Source organism: Ranitomeya imitator, chromosome 1 (genome assembly GCF_032444005.1).
Source record: "Ranitomeya imitator isolate aRanImi1 chromosome 1, aRanImi1.pri, whole genome shotgun sequence".
In the NCBI taxonomy this organism is placed as follows: domain Eukaryota; kingdom Metazoa; phylum Chordata; class Amphibia; order Anura; family Dendrobatidae; genus Ranitomeya; species Ranitomeya imitator.
Genome location: NC_091282.1, coordinates 554,956,969 through 554,980,245, shown reverse-complemented (window position 1 = coordinate 554,980,245; position 23,277 = coordinate 554,956,969). Strand labels below are relative to the sequence as shown.

Sequence of the window (23,277 nt, the reverse complement as noted above, 5' to 3'; positions counted from 1 at the left end):
AAAAGGACCATGTCAATTCTTTGTGCGGATCTGCAGCGTTTCTGCACCCATTCCATAATAGAAATCTGCAGGGGTAAAAAACATGTGAAATCCGCACAGAATCTGCAGCAAATCCGCAAAAAATAAGCAAGGATTTTGACCTGTGTTTTCTTCCAAGAAATGCAGAATCTGTACAGAAAATTCCACAGTCTAATCCGCAATGTGTGCATATAGCCTTAGGGCAGTCAAACAGCTGTATAAACCAGACAGAGGTCGGAACCCAGTGCATGGACTGGCTGGTGGCTCTCCCAACCCGCGCATTGACAGCTTCATGTACAGTGGGTACGGAAAGTATTCAGTCCCCTTTAAACTTTTCACTCTTTGTCTTATTGCAGCCATTTGGTAAATTCTCAAAAGTTCATTTTTTTCTCATTAATGTACACTGTGCACCCCATCTTGACTGAAAAAAAAAACAAAAACAGAAATGTAGTAATTTTTGCAAATTTATTAATAAAGAAAAACTGTGGTCTGATTGCTGCCTGATTTATATGGACATCTGACTGCGCCTTTATAAAGCTAAACAATACCTTACTAATGAGCCCAAGAAAATTGTTACAAAAAACAAACAAACAAACAAACAAAAAAAAACACACAGTACTCACCTCCCAGACCAGCTACTAATTATAAAAGCGCAGCTTTGGTCTGGGAGTGGGGAGTTGGTTTGGTGACTATTGTATTGCTCTCCTATGTTCACCAGACATAAATTTAGCACATTTTTTAAACATTTTATCTTGGACTGCAACCATTGATAAGGTCCAGGCACTGACAAGTTTAAATTGTGATGGACTGGTAATGAAAAAAAATAAAATAAATAATGAGAAGCCAAGATGTATCTTTACTGGAATGCTCAGTGAGTGTACCACAAATTTATTAGGATTGATGAGGTTACCACACGGACTACCTGTTGTGACAGGTTCTCTTCAGGGAAACTTACATCATCACCATTGTTCTAGTTTACAGCTTTTTTAGTACCACCAGAATGACCTATTCTAATAACCTCAAAGATCCCTCATTCACATTATCATGGGTCTAGAGAGGGTGTTCTGATTGCTGCATCCAAACCTCCTCGTCAGATGCACATTTATAGAAAACTAGATGGCAGCCCGATTCTAAAGAATCGGGAGTCTAGAATCCATATATACTTTATTTATTCAAATGTAAGAATAATACAATTAATAAATAATAGTAAGAAAGAACAAAAAATGGCTGCACTTACCAGCTCTTGACAATTCTTGTTATTTAAGAAATTGCTGGGCAATAATGGACAATGTCCTTATGTGGCAAATAATAGAGCAATATACCCAATGTGGCAAAGAAGAGGTTAATAAACGGCAGTCTCTCAGTATAACAGTCAGTGAATAATAGGCAGTATATGGAGAAAACACCAAACAAAAGTTCAAAATTGGTGTGAAAATGTCACTGAACCACTTCACAACTAAATATATATAGTTTTGGTAAATGGTATTATCATTTTTTTGACGAAATTCAGCAGGAGCTTGAAGAGCAACGTCACTGGGCCCGCCTTCACGCAGTAGAAACTTGCTGTGAGGTAAAAATTCAAAAATCACACCAAAATGGCGGGCGGAGTGTGTCACAGTACGGCACGTTTCTGATTGGTCGCTCGCAGCAGGCGGCAACCAATCAGACACTGGACACTGTTGACGTCACTTATCTCCGGACATTAGCTCCGGACATTAGCTCCGGACAGGAAGTTGGCACAAATTGCAGGAAGTAGTATTCTAGGCAATTATATATTAGATATCTGCATGAAAACTACTGGCAGCACAGGCCTTTCATCTGTGAAACATTACAGCCAGGGTAGATGTTCAGAATTCGTTTTAACTTATGTTTTAACTTATGTACCTAAATATCATTTGAATGCAACCTATGCAAGTAAGAAAACTGAACCTTACCATTGGAGCTTGCACTGCCATCATCCTCAGGTCTGGAGAAGAGCTCCTCTAGGGATTTAATGTCACTCCTTTGGGACACAGGTGTTCGACTTAGTCTCCCGAGCCTTGTTCTTGGAGATGGACTGTTCATTGAGCTCCTTACAGATGGTGATGGAGATCGGGATCTGAACCGAGTTAAGGAATGTGATCTTCTTTGAAACCTAGGGCTTCCATAGCTAGGGGGCGATGGTGTTCTAGAATTTAAGCGGGAAGGGGCGCGGCGAGGAGAAACAAAGGCCATCGTTGAGGGACTGTGACGAAGCTTTCTGCGAGGGGTTGATTTGCTAGGAGGTGATGGGGTCCTAGGTGGTTTCTAATGTAAAGTAAATGAAACATTCACACAGAGTATTACAAACTGAGATTTCCAAAACTAAGGAATTGAATAGTACGATTGTGTTACAATATAAGTTATATATATGTTGCTGCCAGAACTTTGAAAGTGAAGATTTAAAGCTCTACTCTAATATTCTTGTAGCAGCAAAAAATGAATAGCATAAGTATAATATCTGTCCTTGGCAAGAATTACAGCTAATTTATATTGGTTGTCTAAGGCTTCTTTCACACTTCCATTGGTACGGGGCCGTCACAATGCGTGAGCGCGACGTACCGACGGACGTTGTGAAAATTCAGCACAACGTGGGCAGCGGATGCAGTTTTTCAACGCATCCGGTGCCCATTGTAAAGTTCCAGGGAGAAGGGGGCGGAGTTCCGGCCGCGCATGCGCGGTAGGAAATGCAGGATCCGACGTACAAAAAGATGTTCCCTTGAACGTTTTTTTGATACGACGGTCTGCCAAAACGCGACGCATCCCGTGCAGGACGGATGCGACATATGGCCATACGTCGCGATCCGTCGGCAATACAAGTCTATGGCAAAAAATGCATCCTGCGGGCAACTTTGCATGATCTGTTTTTTTGCACAGAACGACGCATTGCGACGGTGGCCAAACGATGCAAGTGTGAAAGAGGCCTCAGGCTGCTTTTCCACATCAGTTTTTTGCCATCAGTCACAATCCGTTGTATTTTGAAAAAAACGGATCTGTTGCAGATTGTGAAAAAATTATGTGACGGATCTGTTTTTTGCTGGAACCGACTAGAGGGGCTGGCCAAAGGATCCAAAAAAAAAAAAAAAAAAAATCGGAGCATGTGCAGTTAAAAAAAAAAGGAATCCGGCAACGGATTCCTTCATTTGATGGATCCAGCGCCCATAGGCTTCCATTCTAACAAACGACGGACGCCCACAGATCCGTCGGTGTCCGTTTTTTCGACGGAGACAAAAAATGTTACTTTGTCTGTTGTCTCGGCCGCCGGACAGACAATTTTCGACGAATCCAGCGAACGACTGATGAATCGTGAGGCAATCCATTGCTAATACAAGTCTATGAGAAAAAAAACAGATACAACGGTATCAGACGCTGGATCCGTTTTTTTTCAAAATTCGACGGATTGTGACTGACGGCAAAAAACTGATGTGTGAAAGGGGCCTAAGGCTCAATAAACACCATGTTGAGAGGAATTGATTGAAATTGTCCAGCTGAAAATGCAGCAAGACATACAGTGCCGGCAAAAAAAACTTTACATATAAAATCCACATCATAATTTCACTTTTTAAAAGTGTACACAATCGGGGAGATAATTAAAAACTGTCTAATATTAAAGCTGGCTTTGTTGCAAATATCAACCAATCAACGCTCAGTTTTCACTTCATTGGTAAAGCGAAAGCTGCACTCTGATTGGTTGTTATGTGCAGCTCAGCCAGTTTTGCTATTAGGCAGTCTTTTATTATCTCCCTCAGTTTTTTATTATCTCCCACAATGGGTCGAAAGAAGCTTAAAATGGAAGAGAAATCCCGTGCCTTGACTCTGCTCGAGAAGGGGGATTCGGTGATTGCTGTAGCTAGAGATCTGGGAGTGTCAAGAGAAGCAATTTATCAACTGTTAATTAACAACTTATCAACAAATTATCAACTTAGTTGATAAATTGCTTCTCTTGACACTCCCAGATCTCAAACTACAGCAATCACCGAATCCCCCTTCTCGAGCAGAGTCAAGGCACGGGATTTCTCTTCCATTTTAAGCTTCTTTCGACCCATTGTGGGAGATAATAGAAAACTGAGGGAGATAATAAAAGACTGCCTAATAGCAAAACTGGCTGAGCTGCAAATAACCAATCAGAGTGCAGCTTTCCCTTTACCAATGAAGTGAAAACTGGGCATTGATTGGTTGATATTTGCAACAAAGCCAGCTTTAAAGGTAACCTGTCACCCCGAAATTCGCGGGTGAGGTAAGCCCACCGGCATCAGGGGCTTATCTACAGCATTCTGTAATGCTGTAGATAAGCCCCCGATGTTACCTGAAAAAGGAGAAAAAGACGTTATATTATACTCACCCAGGGGCGGTCCCGCTGCTGGTCAGGTCAGATGGGCGTCTCCGGTCCGCTGCGGCGCCTCCTATCTTCTTTCCATGACGTCCTCTTCTGATCTTCAGCCACGGCTCCGGCGCAGGCGTACTTTGCTCTGCCCTGTTGAGGGCAGACAAAGTACTGCAGTGCGCAGGCACCGGAAAGGTCAGAGGCTCGGCGCCTGCGCACTGCAGTACTTTGTCTGCCCTCAACAGGGCAGAGCAAAGTACGCCTGCGCCGGAGCCGTGGCTGAAGATCAGAAGAGGACGTCATGGAAAGAAGATAGGAGGCGCCGCAGCGGACCGGAGACGCCCATCTGACCTGACCAGCAGCGGGACCGCCCCTGGGTGAGTATAATCTAACGTCTTTTTCTTTTTCAGGTAACATCGGGGGCTTATCTACAGCATTACAGAATGCTGTAGATAAGCCCCTGATGCCGGTGGGCTTACCTCACCCGCGATTTTCGGGGTGACAGGTGCCCTTTAATATTAGACAGTTTTTAATTATCTCCCCCATTGTGTACACTTTTAAAAAGTGAAATTATGATGTGGATTTTTTATGTAAAGTTTTTTTTGGCTGCGCAAGTATAAAGATTTTTTTTGCCGGCACTGTATATAAATTCAGTTACATACATGCCACTGCCTGCCTATAAGTGTATTGAAAGGCAAAGTCATAGCATAGCTGTAGCCGTTAAAGGATATCTGTCTGAAAGATAAATACTAGTGATGAGCGAATATACTTGTTACTTGAGATTTCTCGGAGCACGCTCGGGTGTCCTCAGAGTATTTTTTAGTGCTCGGAGATTTAGTTTTTATTGCTGCAGCTGAATGATTTACATCTGTTAGCCAGCATAAGTACATGTGGGGGTTGCCTGGTTGCTAGGCAACCCCATGTACTTATGCTGGCTAAGGCTTCTTTCACACTAGCGTCGGGCCCAGCCCGTCGCAGTGCGTCGGGCCGAGGTTACAGACGCTAGCGTTGCCTCCGCCGCACAACGGGTGCAGCGGATGCTGCTTTTCAGCGCATCCGCTGCCCCATTGTGAGGTGCGGGAAGGTGGGGGAGGAGTTCCGGCCGCGCATGCGCGGTCGGAAAAGACGGTCCGTCGGCTGCAAAAAATGTTACATGGAACGTTTTTTGCGGCCGACGGTCGGCCGAAACACGGCGCAACCGTCGCGCGACGGTTGCGATGTGTGGCAATCCGTCGCAATGCGTCGCGTAATGTTAGTCAATGGAGAAAAAACGCATCCTGCAAACACTTTTGCAGGATGCGTTTTTTCTGCAAAACGACGCATTGTGACGGATTGCAGTTAATGCTAGTGTGAAAGTAGCCTTAGAGATGTAAATCATTCAGCTGCAGCAAGAAAAACTAAATCTCTGAGCACTAAAAAAATACTCAGAGGACCCCCGAGCGTGCTCGAGAAATCTCGAGTAACGAGTATATTCGCTCATCACTAATAAATACCCCAATCTGCATATATGGGCATGCAGATCTCTTAAAGGAAACCCGTTGCATGAAAAACACTATTAACCTGTAGATAATAAAAATTTTTGGGAAAAAAAGTGCTTCTTATAGTCCGAAAAATATGGTAATCTGCCAGCCCTAATGCTGAGCTGCTGTCAGTCAGTGCCATGGGAACGGTTATAGCCGCTGCTCTCCATGCACAGAGCTGTGACTGAACCTGCGCCAGTACCACCCCCTATGCTCGAATGCTGCTGGGGTGGGAATAAAAATCATTTCCTCCTGGCAGTGTGGGTCTAAATGCTGGAAATGGGTAGGTTCACAACGCTATAAACTTGTAGATTAAACTTACAGTATATCAGGTTAATAGCATTTTTTCAGGAGACAGGTTTTCTTTAAGGCTATGTGCACACGTTCAGGATTTCTCGCAGAAAATTCCTGAGAAAAACCTGAAATTTTCTGCAAGAAATCTGCATGCGTTTTTGCCGCAGTTTTGCCGCGTTTTTTTATGCGTTTTTTCCGGACATTTCCCAATGCATTTTGTAGTGGGAAATCTGCCAAAAAAAACGCAAAATTAGGCTACGTTCACACTAGCGTTATGCTAGTTTGCGTCAGGTTTGCGTCGGGCGACGCAGCGGCGACGCATGCGTCATGCGCCCCTATATTTAACATGGGGGACGCATGCGTTTTTGTTTGTTGCGTTGTGCGACGCATGCGTCTTTTCTGCCGCAAGCGTCGGACCAAGGAAACGCAACAAGTTGCATTTTTCTTGCGTCCAAATTTCGGCAAAAAACGACGCGTGCGTCGCAAAACGCAGCGTTTTTGCGTGCGTTTTGGTGCGTTTTTGCGTGCGTTGCGTCGCCGACGCAGCGGAGCACAACGCTAATGTGAACGTAGCCTTAATGAACATGCTGCTTTTTTTTTACAGCGATGCATTTTTTTTTTTTCGCTTATTGTATGCTGTTTTATAGCGTTTATCTGGAAAAACGTGAAAAAAAACGCATAAAAACAGCAACGTGTGCACACAGCCTTAATGTAAAATGATTCACACTTATATCTTCTAACTGTTTCGGCATTGTTAAGAGATTAGCATTTTCATTCATATGCAAATGAGGTATTAAGTGTTCTGGGCATAACAAAGAATGAAGGAGCCACTGCTTCCCCAGGTTGTTTCCCTGTCCAGCAACCAGCCTCTTTCAAGTGCCAGGCAAAGAATTCAGATGGCGAGCTATCAATCAAGGTAAAGAGGCTGGTGCTAGGTAGAGCAACAACCTGGGGAGGCAGAGGATCATGTGCTCTGTCTCATCTAGAGAACTTAAAGGGAAGGTGCCGCGTTTTAATATTGTAAAAAAAAAAAAAAAACCTCTTTAATTCCTTATTTTTATAAGTTATTTTCAAGTGCACAGTATTTATTGTTTTTTTTTTATTCATTTTTTTTCTGCCACTGGGCGCCGCCATTTTGATTTGCAGGACTGTAAGTGTAGCTGCACGACACTTACAGTCTTCACATACGGCTGCCCTGGACATAGACAGCTGCAGTCGGGAGGCGACCCCATAGCTAGCATTGTCTGCTCTGATGTGGCCACGCCCCCTGGGCGGTCTCCACATCACAGCAGAGGCAGGAGATCGGCGCCATCTTGCTTCAGCCTACAGTGGAGTGTAGCTGTGAGCTCCACTGTGACTGAGCTGTGCTGTTGGAGGGGCAGCTCCATCTGTCTCCCCTCACACTCAGCGGCCATTCCCTGTCCTCTGCTGCCTGTAATCTCTAGAATCGCTAGAGAGGGTGAAGTGCTGTGGTCTGATGTTCTCTTATCAGGAGCTGCAGAGAGGTAACAGAGGGGGATGGGGGAGAATCTCTGTGCTGCTCCGACCTCACTGCAGCTCCTCACAGGACATCAGACCCTGCATCTATCACTATACTGTGCTGAGCCAAGTATCTAATCCTATCCTGTGTGATAGTGTCTGCTGAGCCGTGTATCTAATCCTATCCTGTGTAATACTGTCTGCTGGCCCGTGTATCTAATCCTCTCCTGTGTGATAGTGTCTGCTGAGCCGTGTATCTAATCCTATCCTGTGCTGACCTGTGTATCTAATCCTGCGGAATACTGACTGCTGAGCCGTGTATCTAATCCTATCCTGTGTGATACTGTCTGCTGAGCCGTGCATCTAATCCTATCCTGTGCTGACCTGTGTATCTAATCCTGTGGAATACTGACTGCTGAGCCGTGTATCTAATCCTCTCCTGTGTGATACTGTCTGGTGAGCCGTGTATCTAATCCTATCCTATGTGATACTGTCTGCTGAGCCGTGCATCTAATCCTATCCTGTGCTGACCTGGGTATCTAATCCTGTGGAATACTGACTGCTGAGCCGTGTATCTAATCCTATCCTGTGCTGACCTGTGTATCTAATCCTGTGGAATACTGACTGCTGAGCCGTGTATCTAATCCTCTCCTGTGTGATACTGTCTGGTGAGCCATGCATCTAATCCTATACTGTGTGATACTGACTGCTGAGCCATGTATCTAATCCTATACTGTGTGATATTATGCTGAGCCGTGTATCTAATCCTCTCCTGTGTGATACTGTCTGGTGAACCGTGTATCTAATCCACTTCTATGCACTCCTCTCCCCCCTGCATATCTTTCCCCATTGCACACACAACTCAATGCGTGCGATAACAGGAGCTGCGGGCGTCATGCTGTATTATGGCATTATGTGAGATCTATATGACGGTATTATGTGATCTGTATGGTGGTATTATGGTTGATCAGTATTGTGAGAATTATATGGTGGTATTGTGTGTGATCTATATGGCGGTATTATGTGAGAACACTGGCAGCATTATGTGTGATCTATATGGCGGTATTATGTGAGAACACTATGGCAGTATTATGTGTGATCTATATGGCGGTATTATGTGAACACTATGGCAGTATTATGTGTGATCTATATGGCGGTATTATGTGAGAACACTATGGCAGTATTATGGGTGATCTATATGGCGGTATTATGTGAGAACACTATGGCAGTATTATGTGTGATCTATATGGCGGTATGTGAGAACACTGGTGGTATTATGTGTGATCTATATGGCGGTATGTGAGAACACTGGCGGTATTATGTGTGATCTATATGGTGGTATTATGTGAGAACTGTATGACAGTATTGTGTGATCTATTTGATAGTATTGTGTGTGATCTATATGGCGGTATTATGTGAGAACACTATGGCAGTATTATCTTCAGAAAGCGGACCCATTCTATGGTGGTTCTGGCTGAGCACCTGCACGCGGGTCTGGGGTAATAGAGGGGGCAGCATGACCTCCAGTTAGGTGCAGTCAGGGGAAAGCTGGAGAGGCAGCTGAAGAGAGGGGTCTCATTTTTATCGTTACTATATGGCTACATTTCCTTCCCAGCGTCACCCCGGACTGCGCCTGTCACCTCGCTTTCACATATTGCCAGGACAGGATGGAGAAGACAGGATCTGAGGAGGGGAATGGGGTCTGTATGCAAAGTCTGGATCAGACCAGGCCATCAATCCGCAGAAATGTTTCCTGGATTTCTGTGGAGCAAACAAGAAGATGGTCCATCCATGTGTATAAAAGGCAGCGCTCTATGTCCAATCCCTGGCTGCTCCGCGCACCAAACAGGGGGCCCCCATAGACCAGCACACTGCTCTCCTGAAATACTCTGTGCTGCTGTCACCCTGCTCCCTCCACCACATATCTCCCAGAATCCTTGCTGGCTGCCATCCTCGGTGACCGTAGACTTGTCAGTATAAGGCTGCTTTCACACTAGCATCGGTACGGGCCCGTCGCAGTCTTACGACGCTTCCGCTGCCCCATTGTAAGGTCTGGGGAGGAGGGGGCGGTGTTTCTGCCATGCATGTGCGGTTGAAAATGGTGGACTCGACGCACAAACGTTACATGTAACTTTTTTTGTGGCGGCGGTCCACCAAAACATGACGCAACCGTCGCACGACAGTTACGACGTGTGGCAATACGTCGGTAATGTTAGTCTATGGGGAAAAAACGCATCCTGCAGACAACTTTGCAGGATGCGTTTTTTCTCCTGAATGACTCATTGCAACGTACAGCCAACAACGCTAGTGTAAAAGTAGCCTAAGGCTGCCGTCCACTATCAGTATTTGGTCAGTATTTTACCTCAGTATTTGTAAACCAAAACCAGGAGTGGGTGATAAATACAGAAGTGGTGCACATGTTTGTTATACTTTTCTTCTAATTGTTCCACTCCTGGTTTTGGCTTACAAATACTGAGGTAAAATACTGACCAAATACTGATAGTGTGACGGCAGCCATACTCAGCAGTCACCAACAAAATGGCTGCTCACTGGGTTCCTCAATCTCATCCTCTCTAATCCCTTAGCAAACACCCAGAAGGGAAGGAGACATCACACACGTCAGCAGACTCCGCCCATAATTACTGCAGTGCTGTAATGTGAGCTAGTTGTACACTAGGTTTTTCTGAAATTTCAGCAGCTGCTCCCCCTAGTGTTGAAAAGTGGAAATTCCAAAACTTTTCAAATTATTTTTCATATTTTACTAAATTATAAACAAATGATAATATTTTTTTAAGAAAATGTAATCATTAATTCTTTACATTTTTACAATTTCTGAAAAAAAATTTTTTTTGATGGCACCTTCCCTTTAAAGAGGTTATCCACTGCTTTTCCATTGATGACCTATCCTTTGGATAGGTTATCAATGTCTGATGGGTGGGGGTCTGGCAACTGACATCCCCACCGATCAGCTGTTCATGGTGTTGATGCCAGGAGCTGCTTGATTGCGGAGCTGCTCAGTCTTTTGATGATTGCAGGGCACTGCACATCCGCCTCAAATTCAAATCAATAGGAGGCAGATAAGTTGTACCCTGCTGCCGCCACAATCAAAAAACGGAGCAGCTCCGAAATCGAGCAGTTCAGGCACGCCGCCACAGATAACGAGAACAGCTGATTGGCGGAGCTGCTAGACCCCAACTGATCAGACATTGATGAGCTATCCTAAGGATAGGTCATCACTACTTTTTCATTGGACAGCCTCTTAAAAAAGTATGATTTGCAGAAGGATAAAAAAAAACTAAAAAAAAGTCTGGAATGCAGCAACAGATAGAAGATCTGAAGGTGACAATGCATTTACATTTCAAAGATATGCATGCCCATATAGGCAGTATGGGAGGTTGATTTTACTGATTGATTTATCACGTGTGGATTAGGCTAGCTCCACAATGCATTTAGCCTTCAACTTTGTAGGAGGTTATGTCTGAATCCAAAAAAACTGGATCCAGATTGAGCCCCTCATAGAGCCACTGAACATTATGAGGCAAAAACCTTTCTGGATTCCAACACATTTAGACTCCTTTCTTGTGCTGTATTTCTTTTTTAGCCAAACACAGAAGAAATATGAAAACTTATCGCCAAAAGAAAAGAAAACAAACAACAAAAAAACACAAGAAAAGCAAACTCACTGGAAGCTTCCACCATCTCTCCTCATTTTCTGAAAATTCCACTGAGCTGCCAACAAGATGCAGCATTTCTTCCTCCTCGCTTTCCAAAGCTCCTGGCTTACTATCCACTGGTTTGTTCCTAACACCATGCCTGTTGTTCTGTCTTACAGGCTTTGGCTCCGTTATGTTAACTTTCTTTTTCAGAAATGTCTTTTCGCGACTGCTGAATTCACTACTTGATCTATTAGAGAAAGGTCTTTCTTCAGATGTCCTTATTTCAGAGTCATTCTCAGAAATGTCAATCTCTAACTTTCTGTAAAAGTAAAGCCGTGAAATGTCAAAATGCTGCACCTAAGCCAAATGAAAAGCAATAAAGACTCTCAGGATTTCTATTTCCATTTCTGTTATAGCACGCCAAAAGAAAATGACAAACTAGCTATAAGATAATAGTAAAACAAAGCAACCTTGCCTTAATCGATGTCTGCTCTCAATTTCTGCCAGCCTCCTCAGGGCTGCACTGGTTGGCATCTTTGACTGGACCGGCTGGAGATCGGCAGGCTTTTTGGCCTCGATTGTGACAACTGCATTACTCTTGATATCATTTCTCGATGGCGTTTTCTTCTTTAGAAACCTACTCTGTGTCCCCGATACCTGCTGAGGACTAGCAGAAGCTCGGTACTTTTCACTCTCCTGTTCTTCGGCTGACATGTCGCTCATGTCAGCATCTGATGGCTGGGAGAGTTTTAATGCACTTGTCTTCCTGTTCAGTGCAAGCATATATTCCTACAAAAGCAGAACAAAAATAAAATTACCTTAACCCTGACTAAAGCCCAATGTGGAAATAATTCTTACCTGCAGATTACTGTAGTAATGACAGCAATTTTCAATTTCAAAATAAAACCAAACTATAATATATAAATAAAAAAATTACTTGGATACAAAAAAAAATAAAATAAAAAAAACTAGTCAGTTTTTCACCTATAAGGCCTCTTTCACACTTCCATCGGTACGGGTCCATCGCAATGCGTTGGGCCAACGTACCGACGGACGTTCTGAATTTTGTGCACGACGTGGGCAGCGGATGCAGTTTTTCGACGTATCTGCTGCCCATTTTGCAGTCTGGGGAGGAGGGGGCGGAGTTTCAGCAGCGCATGCGAAAATGGCGGACGCGTCACACAAAAAAAGTTACAATGAACTTTTTTGTGACGACGGTCCGCCAAAACACGACGGATCCGTCGCACGACGGACGCGATGTGTGGCCATCCGTCGCTAATATAAGTTTATGGGCAAAAAACGCATCCTGCGAGCACATTGCAGGATCCGTTTTTTGCCCAAAACGATGGATTGCGACAGATTGCAAAAAACGCAAGTGTGAAAGAGGTCTAAGTTCTAGCTAGGCTTTTCATGGATAACACTCGTACCTATGATAGTCTACGGGGCTTTTTACATGTCTGGGATTTTTGGCGGACAAAGTGCCATCCGAGTGCTGTCCGTTTTTCATGGACTGATAGATTAGAAACCAATGAAACCCAGGAACTCTGACCAATTTTCTTGTAAGTAGATGCTCACTTTCTTTTATTGAATGTTGTTATTCTGGTTTGTCAAAGCAACAGAAAAATAGAATTCAAGCCGTGACTGATCAGTCATAAGATCTGTCAAGTTTCATCATCTTACCAGAAAGAAAAAATACTGTTTGCTGCGCTATTCTTCTGTCAAATATGAAGGAGATTGCAACAAACGCCACCATCATTGTGACCACGCTCAGCTTTTTACATGTTAGGCTAGGTTCATATTGCGCTAGGTGAGTCCGTCTAACGGACACGTTTTTAAGTAGTAAAAACGCAATGTAACGCACATACTAACGCGCCCATAGACTTGCATTGTCTGACGCATCCCTAAATTGGTATGCGTTTGTCACATAACGTTTCTTTTCTGACGGACCTTGAACGCGGCTTGCAGCGTTTTCGGGTCCGGCCAAGCTAACGCAATACTAACGGAAGCGTTCATTCGGCCATAGAAGGCTATGGCAAACGCAGTCAGACGCAAATCATGAAAAATTTCCAAATAGGACCACACGTTTTTAATAGCGTTTGAGGGTGGTCACATGTTGTCATGTGACAGGAAATGTGATTTCGGCCAAATGAGGAGTATCCCACCCACACATTTCTCCTGAGGCCTACTGCACGTGACACAGTGTTGCAAGAGATCACAGGAAATGTAAGTACATTTCTATATATATATATATATATATATATATATATATATATATATATATATATATATATATATATATATATATATATATAATCTCTGTATACATCATGGGAGTCAGCAATGTCCGTCGGATGTGTGTGTACTAAAAATGTATTGCTTTGTTGCACGCAGATGTCGGATACTGATGTCAGCAGCAGCAGCAGCGTGTCTGCGTTTTTTTCATCGCAATCGGTAGCGCTTGCACTTTAACCCCTTCATGACCCAGCCTATTTTGACCTTAATGACCTTGTCGTTTTTTGCAATTCTGACCAGTGTCCCCTTATGAGGTAATAACTCAGGAACGCTTCAACGGATCCTAGCGGTTCTGAGATTGTTTTTCGTGACATATTGGGCTTCATGTTAGTGGTAAATTTAGGTCAATAAATTCTGCGTTTATTTGTGATAAAAACGGAAATTTGGCGAAAATTTTGAAAATTTCGCAATTTTCACATTTTGAATTTTTATTCTGTTAAACCAGAGAGATATGTGACACAAAATAGTTAATAAATAACATTTCCCACATGTTTACTTTACATCAGCACAATTTTGGAAACAAAAATTTTTTTTGTTAGGAAGTTATAAGGGTTAAAATTTGACCAGCGATTTGTCATTTTTACAACGAAATTTACAAAACCATTTTTTTTAGGGACCACCTCACATTTGAAGTCAGTTTGAGGGGTCTATATGGCTGAAAATACCCAAAAGTGACACCATTCTAAAAAACTGCACCCCTCAAGGTACTCAAAACCACATTCAAGAAGTTTATTAACCCTTCAGGTGCCTCACAGCAGCAGAAGCAACATGGAAGGAAAAAATGAACATTTAACTTTTTAGTCACAAAAATTATCTTTTAGCAACAATTTTTTTATTTTCCCAATGGTAAAAGGAGAAACTGAACCACGAACGTTGTTGTCTAATTTGTCCTGAGTACGCTGATACCTCATATGTGGGGGTAAACCACTGTTTGGGCGCACGGCAGGGCTTGGAAGGGAAGGAGCGCCATTTGACTTTTTGAATCAAAAATTGGCTCCACTCTTTAGCGGACACCATGTCACGTTTGGAGAGCCCCCGTGTGCCTAAAAATTGGAGCTCCCCCACAAGTGACCCCATTTTGGAAACTAGACGCCCCAAGGAACTTATCTAGATGCATAGTGAGCACTTTGAACCCCCAGGTGCTTCACAAATTGATCCGTAAAAATGAAAAAGTACTTTTTTTTCACAAAAAAATTCTTTTAGCCTCAATTTTTTCATTTTCACATGGGCAGTAGGATAAAACGGATCATAACATTTGTTGGGCAATTTCTCCCGAGTACGCCGATACCTCATATGTGGGGGTAAACCACTGTTTGGGCACACGGCAGGGCTCGGAAGGGAAGGCGCGCCATTTGACTTTTTGAATGAAAAATTAGCTCCAATTGTTAGCGGACACCATGTCGCGTTTGGAGAGCCCCTGTGTGCCTATGCATTGGAGCTCCCCAACAAGTGACCCCATTTTGGAAACTAGACCCCCCAAGGAACTTATCTAGATGCATATTGAGCACTTTAAACCCCCAGGTGCTTCACAGAAGTTTATAACGCAGAGCCATGAAAATAAAAAATAATTTTTCTTTCCTCAAAAATGATTTTTTAGCCTGGAATTTCCTATTTTGCCAAGGATAATAGGAGAAATTGGACCCCAAATATTGTTGTCCAGTTTGTCCTGAGTACGCTGATACCCCATACGTGGGGGTAAACCACTGTTTGGGCGCACGGCAGGGCTCGGAAGGGATGGCACGCCATTTGGCTTTTTAAATGGAAAATTAGCTCCAATCATTAGCGGACACCATGTCACGTTTGGAGAGCCCCTGTGTGCCTAAACATTGGAGATCCCCCAGAAATGACCCCATTTTGGAAACTAGACCCCCAAAGGAACTAATCTAGATGTGTGGTGAGGACTTTGAACCCCCAAGTGCTTCACAGAAGTTTATAACGCAGAGCCATGAAAATAAAAAAAAAAATATTTTCTCAAAAATGATCTTTTATCCTGCAATTTTTTATTTTCCAAAGGGTAACAGGAGAAATTTGACCCCAATATTTGTTGTCCAGTTTCTCCTGAGTACGGTGATACCCCATATGTGGGGGTAAACTACTGTTTGGGCACATGCCGGGGCTCGGAATTGAAGTAGTGACGTTTTGAAATGCAGACTTTGATGGAATGCTCTGCGGGCGTCACGTTGCGTTTGCAGAGCCCCTGATGTGCCTAAACAGTAGAAACCCCCCACAAGTGACCCCATTTTGGAAACTAGACCCCGAAAGGAACTTATCTAGATGTGTGGTAAGCACTTTGAACCCCCAAGTGCTTCATAGAAGTTTATAATGCAGAGCCGTGAAAATAATAAATACGTTTTCTTTCCTCAAAAATAATTTAGCCCAGAATTTTTTATTTTCCCAAGGGTTACAGGAGAAATTGGACCCCAAAAGTTGTTGTCCAGTTTCTCCTGAGTACGCTGATACCCCATGTGTGGGGGTAAACCTCTGTTTGGGCACACGTCGGGGCTCAGAAGGGAAGTAGTGACTTTTGAAATGCAGACTTTGATGGAATGGTCTGCGGGCGTCACATTGCGTTTGCAGAGCCCCTGGTGTGCCTAAACAGTAGAAACCCCCCACAAGTGACCCCATTTTAGAAACTAGACCCCCCAAGGAACTTATCTAGATATGTGGTGAGCACTTTGAACCCCCAAGTGCTTCACAGACGTTTACAACGCAGAGCCGTGAAAATAAAAAATCATTTTTCTTTCCTCAAAAATGATGTTTTAGCAAGCATTTCTTTATTTTCACAAGGGTAACAGGAGAAACTGGACCCCAGTAATTGTTGCGCAGTTTATCCTGAGTATGCTGGTACCCCATATGTGGGGGTAAACCACTGTTTGGGCACACGTCAGGGCTCGGAATTGAGGGAGCACCATTTGACTTTTTGAATACGAGATTGGCTGGAATCAATGGTGGCGCCATGTTGCGTTTGGAGACCCCCTGATGTGCCTAAACAGTGGAAACCCCTCAATTCTAACTCCAACACTAACCCCCCCACACCCCTAACCCTAATCCCAACTGTAGCCATAACCCTAATCACAACTCTAACCTCAACACACCCCTAACCCTAATCCCAACTGTAGCCATAACCCTAATTCCAACCCTAACCCTAAGGCCATGTGCCCACGTTGCGGATTCGTGTGAGATTTTTCAGCATCATTTTTGAAAAATCCGCGGGTAAAAGGCACTGCGTTTTACCTGCGGATTTTCCGCAGATTTCCAGTGTTTTTTGTGCGGATTTCACCTGCGGATTCCTATTGAGGAACAGGTGTAAAACGCTGCGGAATCCGCACAAAGAATTGACATGCTGCGGAAAATACAACGCAGCGTTTCCGCGCGGTATTTTCCGCACCATGGGCACAGCGGATTTGGTTTTTCATATGTTTACATGGTACTGTAAACCTGATGGAACACTGCTGCGAATCCGCAGCGGCCAATCCGCACCGTGTGCACATGGCCTAATTCTAAAGGTATGTGCACACGCTGCGGAAAACGCTGCGGATCCGCAGCAGTTTCCCATGAGTTTACAGTTCAATGTAAACCTACAGGAAACAAAAATCGCTGTACACATGCTGCGGAAAAACTGCACGGAAACGCAGCGGTTTACATTCCGCAGCATGTCACTTCTTTGTGCGGATTTCGCAGCGGTTTTACAACTGCTCCAATAGAAAATCGCAATTGTAAAACCGCAGTGAAATGCGCAGAAAAAAACGCGGTAAATCCGCCATAAATCCGCAGCGGTTTAGCACTGCGGATTTATCAAATCCGCAGCGGAAAAATCCACAGAGGACCAGAATACGTGTGCACATACCGAAACCCTAACCCTAGCCCTAGCCCTACCCCTAGCCCTACCCCTAACATTAGTGGAAAAAAAAAATTTCTTTATTTTTTTATTGTCCCTACCTATGGGGGTGACAAAGGTAGGGGGGGGGTCATTTTTTATTTTTTTATTTTGATCACTGAGATATAATCTATCTCAGTGATCAAAATGTACTTTGGAACGAATCTGCCGGCCGGCAGATTCGGCGGGCGCACTGCGCATGCGCCCGCCATTTTGGAAGATGGCGGCGCCCAGGGAGAAGACAGACGGAGCCCCGCAGGATCGGTAAGTATGATGGGGGGGGGGGGAGCACGGGGGGGGGGGAATCGGAGCATGGGGGGGAATCGGAGCGCGGCAGGCGTGGAACGGAGCACGGGGGGCGTGGAACGGAGCACGGGGGGGTGGAACGGAGCACGGGGGGGGGGGTGGATCGCAGTGCAGGGGGGGTGATTGGAGCACGGGGGGTGATTGGAGCACGGGGGGAGCGGACAAGAGCACGGGAGGGAGCGGAGCACTGGACGGAGGGGAGCCGGAGCAGTGTACCGGCCAGATCGGGGGGCTGGGGGGGGCGATCGGTGGGGTGGGGGCACATTAGTATTTCCAGCCATGGCCGATGATATTTCAGCATCGGCCATGGCTGGATTGTAATATTTCACCCGTTATAATAGGTGAAATATTACAAATCACTCTGATTGGCAGTTTCACTTTCAACAGCCAATCAGAGCGATCGTAGCCACGAGGGGGTGAAGCCACCCCCCCGGGCTAAACTACCACTCCCCCTGTCCCTGCAGATCGGGTGAAATGGGAGTTAACCCTTTCACCGGATCTGCAGGGACGCGATCTTTCCATGACGCCACATAGGCGTCATGGGTCGGATTGGCACCGACTTTCATGACGCCTACGTGGCGTCATGGGTCGGGAAGGGGTTAAAAACCCACAATAATGTTGTGTGAAACTCCATTGTATTGAGCCAAGCACGTAATAAAAATCATGTTTTTATTGTGAATAGGAGTCTTCTGAGCCCGAGGCTGCTAGACCCACCCCCCCCCAAAAAAAAACAGGCAAAAACCACAAAGGTACATAGCACACATTTTGAATTTTTCAGGCATAAATTTATTGATCCAATTAATGTTAATTTTTTTACATTTTACATACACAATAGGTTGTGGCACACGGAGGACACAAAAGAAAGAAGGTCCCTAGCCGTCTGTCGTCGCCACAACTGCCAGTGGTAAATATAAAACTAGAAATATTCTATCCAATATTTATCAACAATCTATCTATTCACTTTCTATCCACTATATCTATAAACTATCTATCCACTATCTATCGCTCTCTGTATCTATCTATCGCTTTATCTATGTATCTATCTATATCTATGTATCTATCTATTGCTCTATGTATCTATCTATCTATATATCTATCTATCTATATCTATGTATTTATCTATATCTATGTATCTATCGCTATTTATATATCAACTACCGTAATAAACTATGAACAATTTTTCATATATCTTCAAACTATCTATCTACTATATATATATATATATATATATATATATATATATATATATATATATATATATATATATATATATATATATTTTTTTTTTTTTTTTAAATTTAAAGCCGATGCTGTCCATCCCCGTTGGAAGTCCATCCGCGATCGCTTTGTCCGTGACTACCGGAACAGTCAGAATGCACCAAGCGGATCAGGTGGCAAACGGGTGGCCCCGTATGTGCATTATGACCAATTGCTCTTCCTTCAAAAAACATTGTCTCAGCGCTCGTAAGTAGAAATAGGTCTGTGTGCAAGACATATTTGTTTAAAGGAAAATAATTAATTTTTTTTTTTTGGGTTACAGCACGATATGCAGTACCGCTGCGCCTAGACCATCAGAGGAACTGGAGCCTTCTCCAGTGGAACCAACCCAACCTGAAGATGTGTCTGGCATCAGTGAGCCACGATCTGTGGAGAGAAGCACTGTTGCTGCAGGTGTGAGTGCCCGGTTGCAATCACAGCATGGACGCAAGCGAGCATCACAAAAAGATGAAGCTGATGCAATTATCGTCGATGGACTCCAACGGGTAGAGGACATGTGTCGCAGTGAGCTCAAAGACCTGAGGCGGGAAATTACCGAGCTGCAAGCCCGCGAGTCTGTATACTCTGCTAATGAGTGGAAGCTACTTTTCTTGTCCTATGTGCCTGTCGCTCAAAATATCCCGGCCCATAGAAACCTTATGTTTAGACAAAGACTGAACGACCTTCTTGAGGAATTTGTGGGCCCCCAGGAACCCGCTCCATCGGAAACAAGAAGAATGGACATGCCGGCCTACAACCCTCAATATAGAGGCCGGGGTGAAACGAGCGTGGAACCTCATAGACAATGTAGCAGTCCATCATACAGTTGGGCAGACAATACGCCCGTGCAGTACCAAAGTCTTTAGTACTGTTCACTGTCCCCAGCCAGGTGCAATTACCGCGTTGCAAGTTTTGGTTTTTCTTTTTTTTTTTTTTTTTTGTAAATTTCTATTTTCCTTTGGTTTTCATCCCTATGGGATATCATATGTTAAACCTGTCTACCAACAGTTTGTTGGAAAAATCCATAAACATTTAGTAAACTGTTTCAAATTTAAGATTCTTGTATGACTTAAACTTTTAACACAACATCACTTTTTACACGACATAAGGTAATTTTTTACACGACATCAGGTTAAACAACATAACTTTTTACACGACATAAGGTAACTTTTTACACGACACCAGGAAGACTTTAAATTATTTTCACACGTATCTGTCTTGCCATGGAACATGGCCTTCATGTGTGAAGTAATGTGCAAATTGATCACGAATCCTCATTATTTGTGCTGTAGACCGAACTGCATTCGCTTCTATGCTAATGAGGTTCGACTCACAATCATCGGGGTCTACCACCTGGGGTTCATGTCTCGCCACAAAATTATGCAGACAGATGCACGCCTTCACAACACGGTCCACATTTTCTGGTTGCAGTTGCATGCAGGTTAGTAAAATCTGCCATTTTAATGTCAAAATCCCAAAGGCACACTCCACATAACGTCTTGCCCGGCTCAAGCGATAATTAAAAATGCGCCTGCTGGAGTCTAGACTACGGCTTGAGTACGGCTTGAGGAGATTTTGTCCGAGTTGGAACGCCTCATCACCAACTAAAACATATGGCAAACATTGGCCTTCGGTCCCCGGAAGAGGTCGTGATGAGGGTATGTTGAAACTTTGGCTGTACAAACATTGGCCCATGTTGGAGTCTCTGAAGACTCTGGAATCGTTAGTCCGGCCATAAGCACCAATATCCACAGCAACAAAACGGTACCTGGCATCCGCAATCGCCATCAATACTATAGAAAAGTATTTCTTATAGTTATAGTAGAGGGATCCACTATGCGCAGGTTTCTGAATCCGAATGTGCTTGCCGTCCACGGCACCAATACAGTTGGGGAAATTAGCCACATCCTCGAACTGTTTGGAAATCGCTAGCCACATTTCGGATGTTGGTGTTGGTAGCACAAGTGGTTGCAAGTTGTTCCAAATGGCATCACAAGTTTCCCGAACCAGTTGGCAAATTGTTGACTTCCCAAGTCTAAACTGATAATGCAGTGACGCAAAAGATTCTCCGGTAGCCAGATATCTGTCGACATTCAAAAAGAAAAAAAAATTTGGATTTTAATGATCATCTAAAAGGCTAGTTACAATAGAATATACAATTACTAAATGAACATTAGGCCACACGATACCGAGATCTAGTCTTTGTCAATAGAATGATAAAAAAAGGTATAATTACCTCACAGTCACTACTAAACGTTGCTCCGCACAGATGCTTTCACGAAAAGTGCTGCGATGATGATGTATCTCATCCTTCACATGTGAGAGCAAAACATCAAAGGTCTCAATGGACATCCGTAGATAGCGTTGGAATTTGAAGGGATGATCCCGAAGCTGCACATACAGGGTGTGAAAGGCACCATATGTATTCCGCAAGAAATTCACTTCGTGGATCCAATATCTCCTTTGCGAACTACGCTTTCTCTGCCGAAGTCGCAACCGCATCAAGCAAAATCTAACAAGCTCAGACACAAACATCTTGCTAGCAGAAGTTCACTCAATGCTTTCAAAATGGAGAAAGAGTCTGTGCCCACACCCCACAATGACAAAAGGGAAAAAAAAAAAAAAAAAAAAAAGAACAACTTTATTGACAGTGACAAACGCAGCCAAACGGATACTTCGTAACGGACATCCAAATGAAAAAACGCGATCACATGCGTTAACGCTAGCGTTACCGTGACGACGAATTTTTACATATTTTGGCTCCTTTTTCTGTACATGCGTTTAACGCCATGTACTTGACGCAATGTGAACCTAGCCTTAGCATCTATCCCTCATCACCTGGACTAAATGAATCACAAATAATAAAAGCACTTTCAGAACACCGACCTGTAGTTCATCTACCGGAGCCTTGGGTTTTACCGGAACCCTCTGACCAGAAAGTTGGGCCTGTGCTCGAGCCAGTGCTGAACTTCTCATACCGCTTTGGGCCATTTTGTCCTGCTGAAGAATGATCCCAAAAGGTTGATCAAAACAGTTCCTTGACATTGTACGGCAATAGAGCTATGTGCAAAAGATCTTAAAGGGCTTTATCTTTCGTATAACTGAAGTGTTGGGGATAGATTTATATATTAGAAAGGCAAGTGGGCAAAAGTATTACACATTCTCCTCCTGGCCTGTGTTGCAGTCTTCTTCACATACAGTCCTGTCCATAAAACAGCTAATAACAGGGAATCATGTGACCAGACCTGGCCACCATACTCCTCCCATTGAAAAACAGCTTTTCTGTGGGCAGGGTTTCAACAGGAGACTGACAGACAGGTCTGTTCACCTGCTCATCCATCAGCTGCTATTGTTAGAGCAGGAGTTCTGTGTGGTCTACAATTGCGTGAGAAGCAATGCATGTGAAAGTGACAAAATCACGTCCCCAACACATTATTAATATATTAAAAAAACAGTGTCAATCTCTTTAAAGGGAATGTACAATTTTCATAGTCATGAAAATACAGAAAGATCTTTGAATGTGAAGGTGTGTCCAAACTTTTGATCTGATTATATATATATATATATATATATATATATATATATATATATATATATATATATATAACGTAGTATATTGCACAGCCAAGTAGTATATTGCACAGCCACGTAGTATATTGCACAGCCACGTAGTATATTGCACGGCGATGTAGTATATTGCACAGCGATGGAGTATACAGCACAGAGCCATGTATTATACGGACTTAAAATAAAAAACATATACTCACCCTCCGTTGAAGTCCTGGCCCTGTGTGCGGTGCACGCGGCAGCTTCCGGTCCCAGGGCTGGTATGGGCACAGGACCTGTGATGACGTCACGGTCACATGACTGTGACGTCATGGCAGGTCCTTGTCGCATACCATCCTTGCCACCGGAACCTGCCGCTTGCTTGCAGCGGTTACCGGAGCGTCGCGAGGAGCGGGAAAGGCGCCAGAATGTGAGTAAATTATTATTTTTTTTTATTATTATTTTTAACATTAGATCTTTTTACTATTGATGCTGCATATGCAGCATCAATAGTAAAAAAGTTGGTCACACAGGGTTAATAGCAGCGTTAATGGAGTGCGTTACACCGCGGCATAACGCGGTCCATTAGCGCTGCCATTAACCCTGTGTGAGCGCTGACTGGAGGGGAGTACGGAGCGGGCACTGACTGCGGGGAGGAAGGAGCGGTCATGTTGCCGCCGGACTGCGCCC

General features: G+C 43.9%; 1 protein-coding gene across 5 annotated transcripts in view; it reads right to left on the bottom strand.

Moving 5' to 3' along the window:
- The window catches only part of C1H19orf44 (chromosome 1 C19orf44 homolog), a 159,519-nt gene that overhangs the window by 63,609 nt on the left and 72,633 nt on the right, over window positions 1–23,277 (bottom strand). For 3 of the 5 annotated variants that reach the window (XM_069767734.1, XM_069767736.1, XM_069767735.1), the window contains exons 2-5: window positions 21,928–22,041; window positions 11,785–12,098; window positions 11,337–11,628; window positions 1,953–2,304 (exon numbers count right to left, since the gene is read on the bottom strand). In XM_069767734.1, coding sequence (XP_069623835.1) covers window positions 1,953–2,304; window positions 11,337–11,628; window positions 11,785–12,098; window positions 21,928–22,032 — 1,063 coding nt within the window. In that variant the 5' untranslated portion in view covers window positions 22,033–22,041. The remainder of the gene's footprint in view (window positions 1–1,952; window positions 2,305–11,336; window positions 11,629–11,784; window positions 12,099–21,927; window positions 22,042–23,277) is intronic. The other 2 variants (XM_069767737.1, XM_069767738.1) reach the window with 1 other exon arrangement.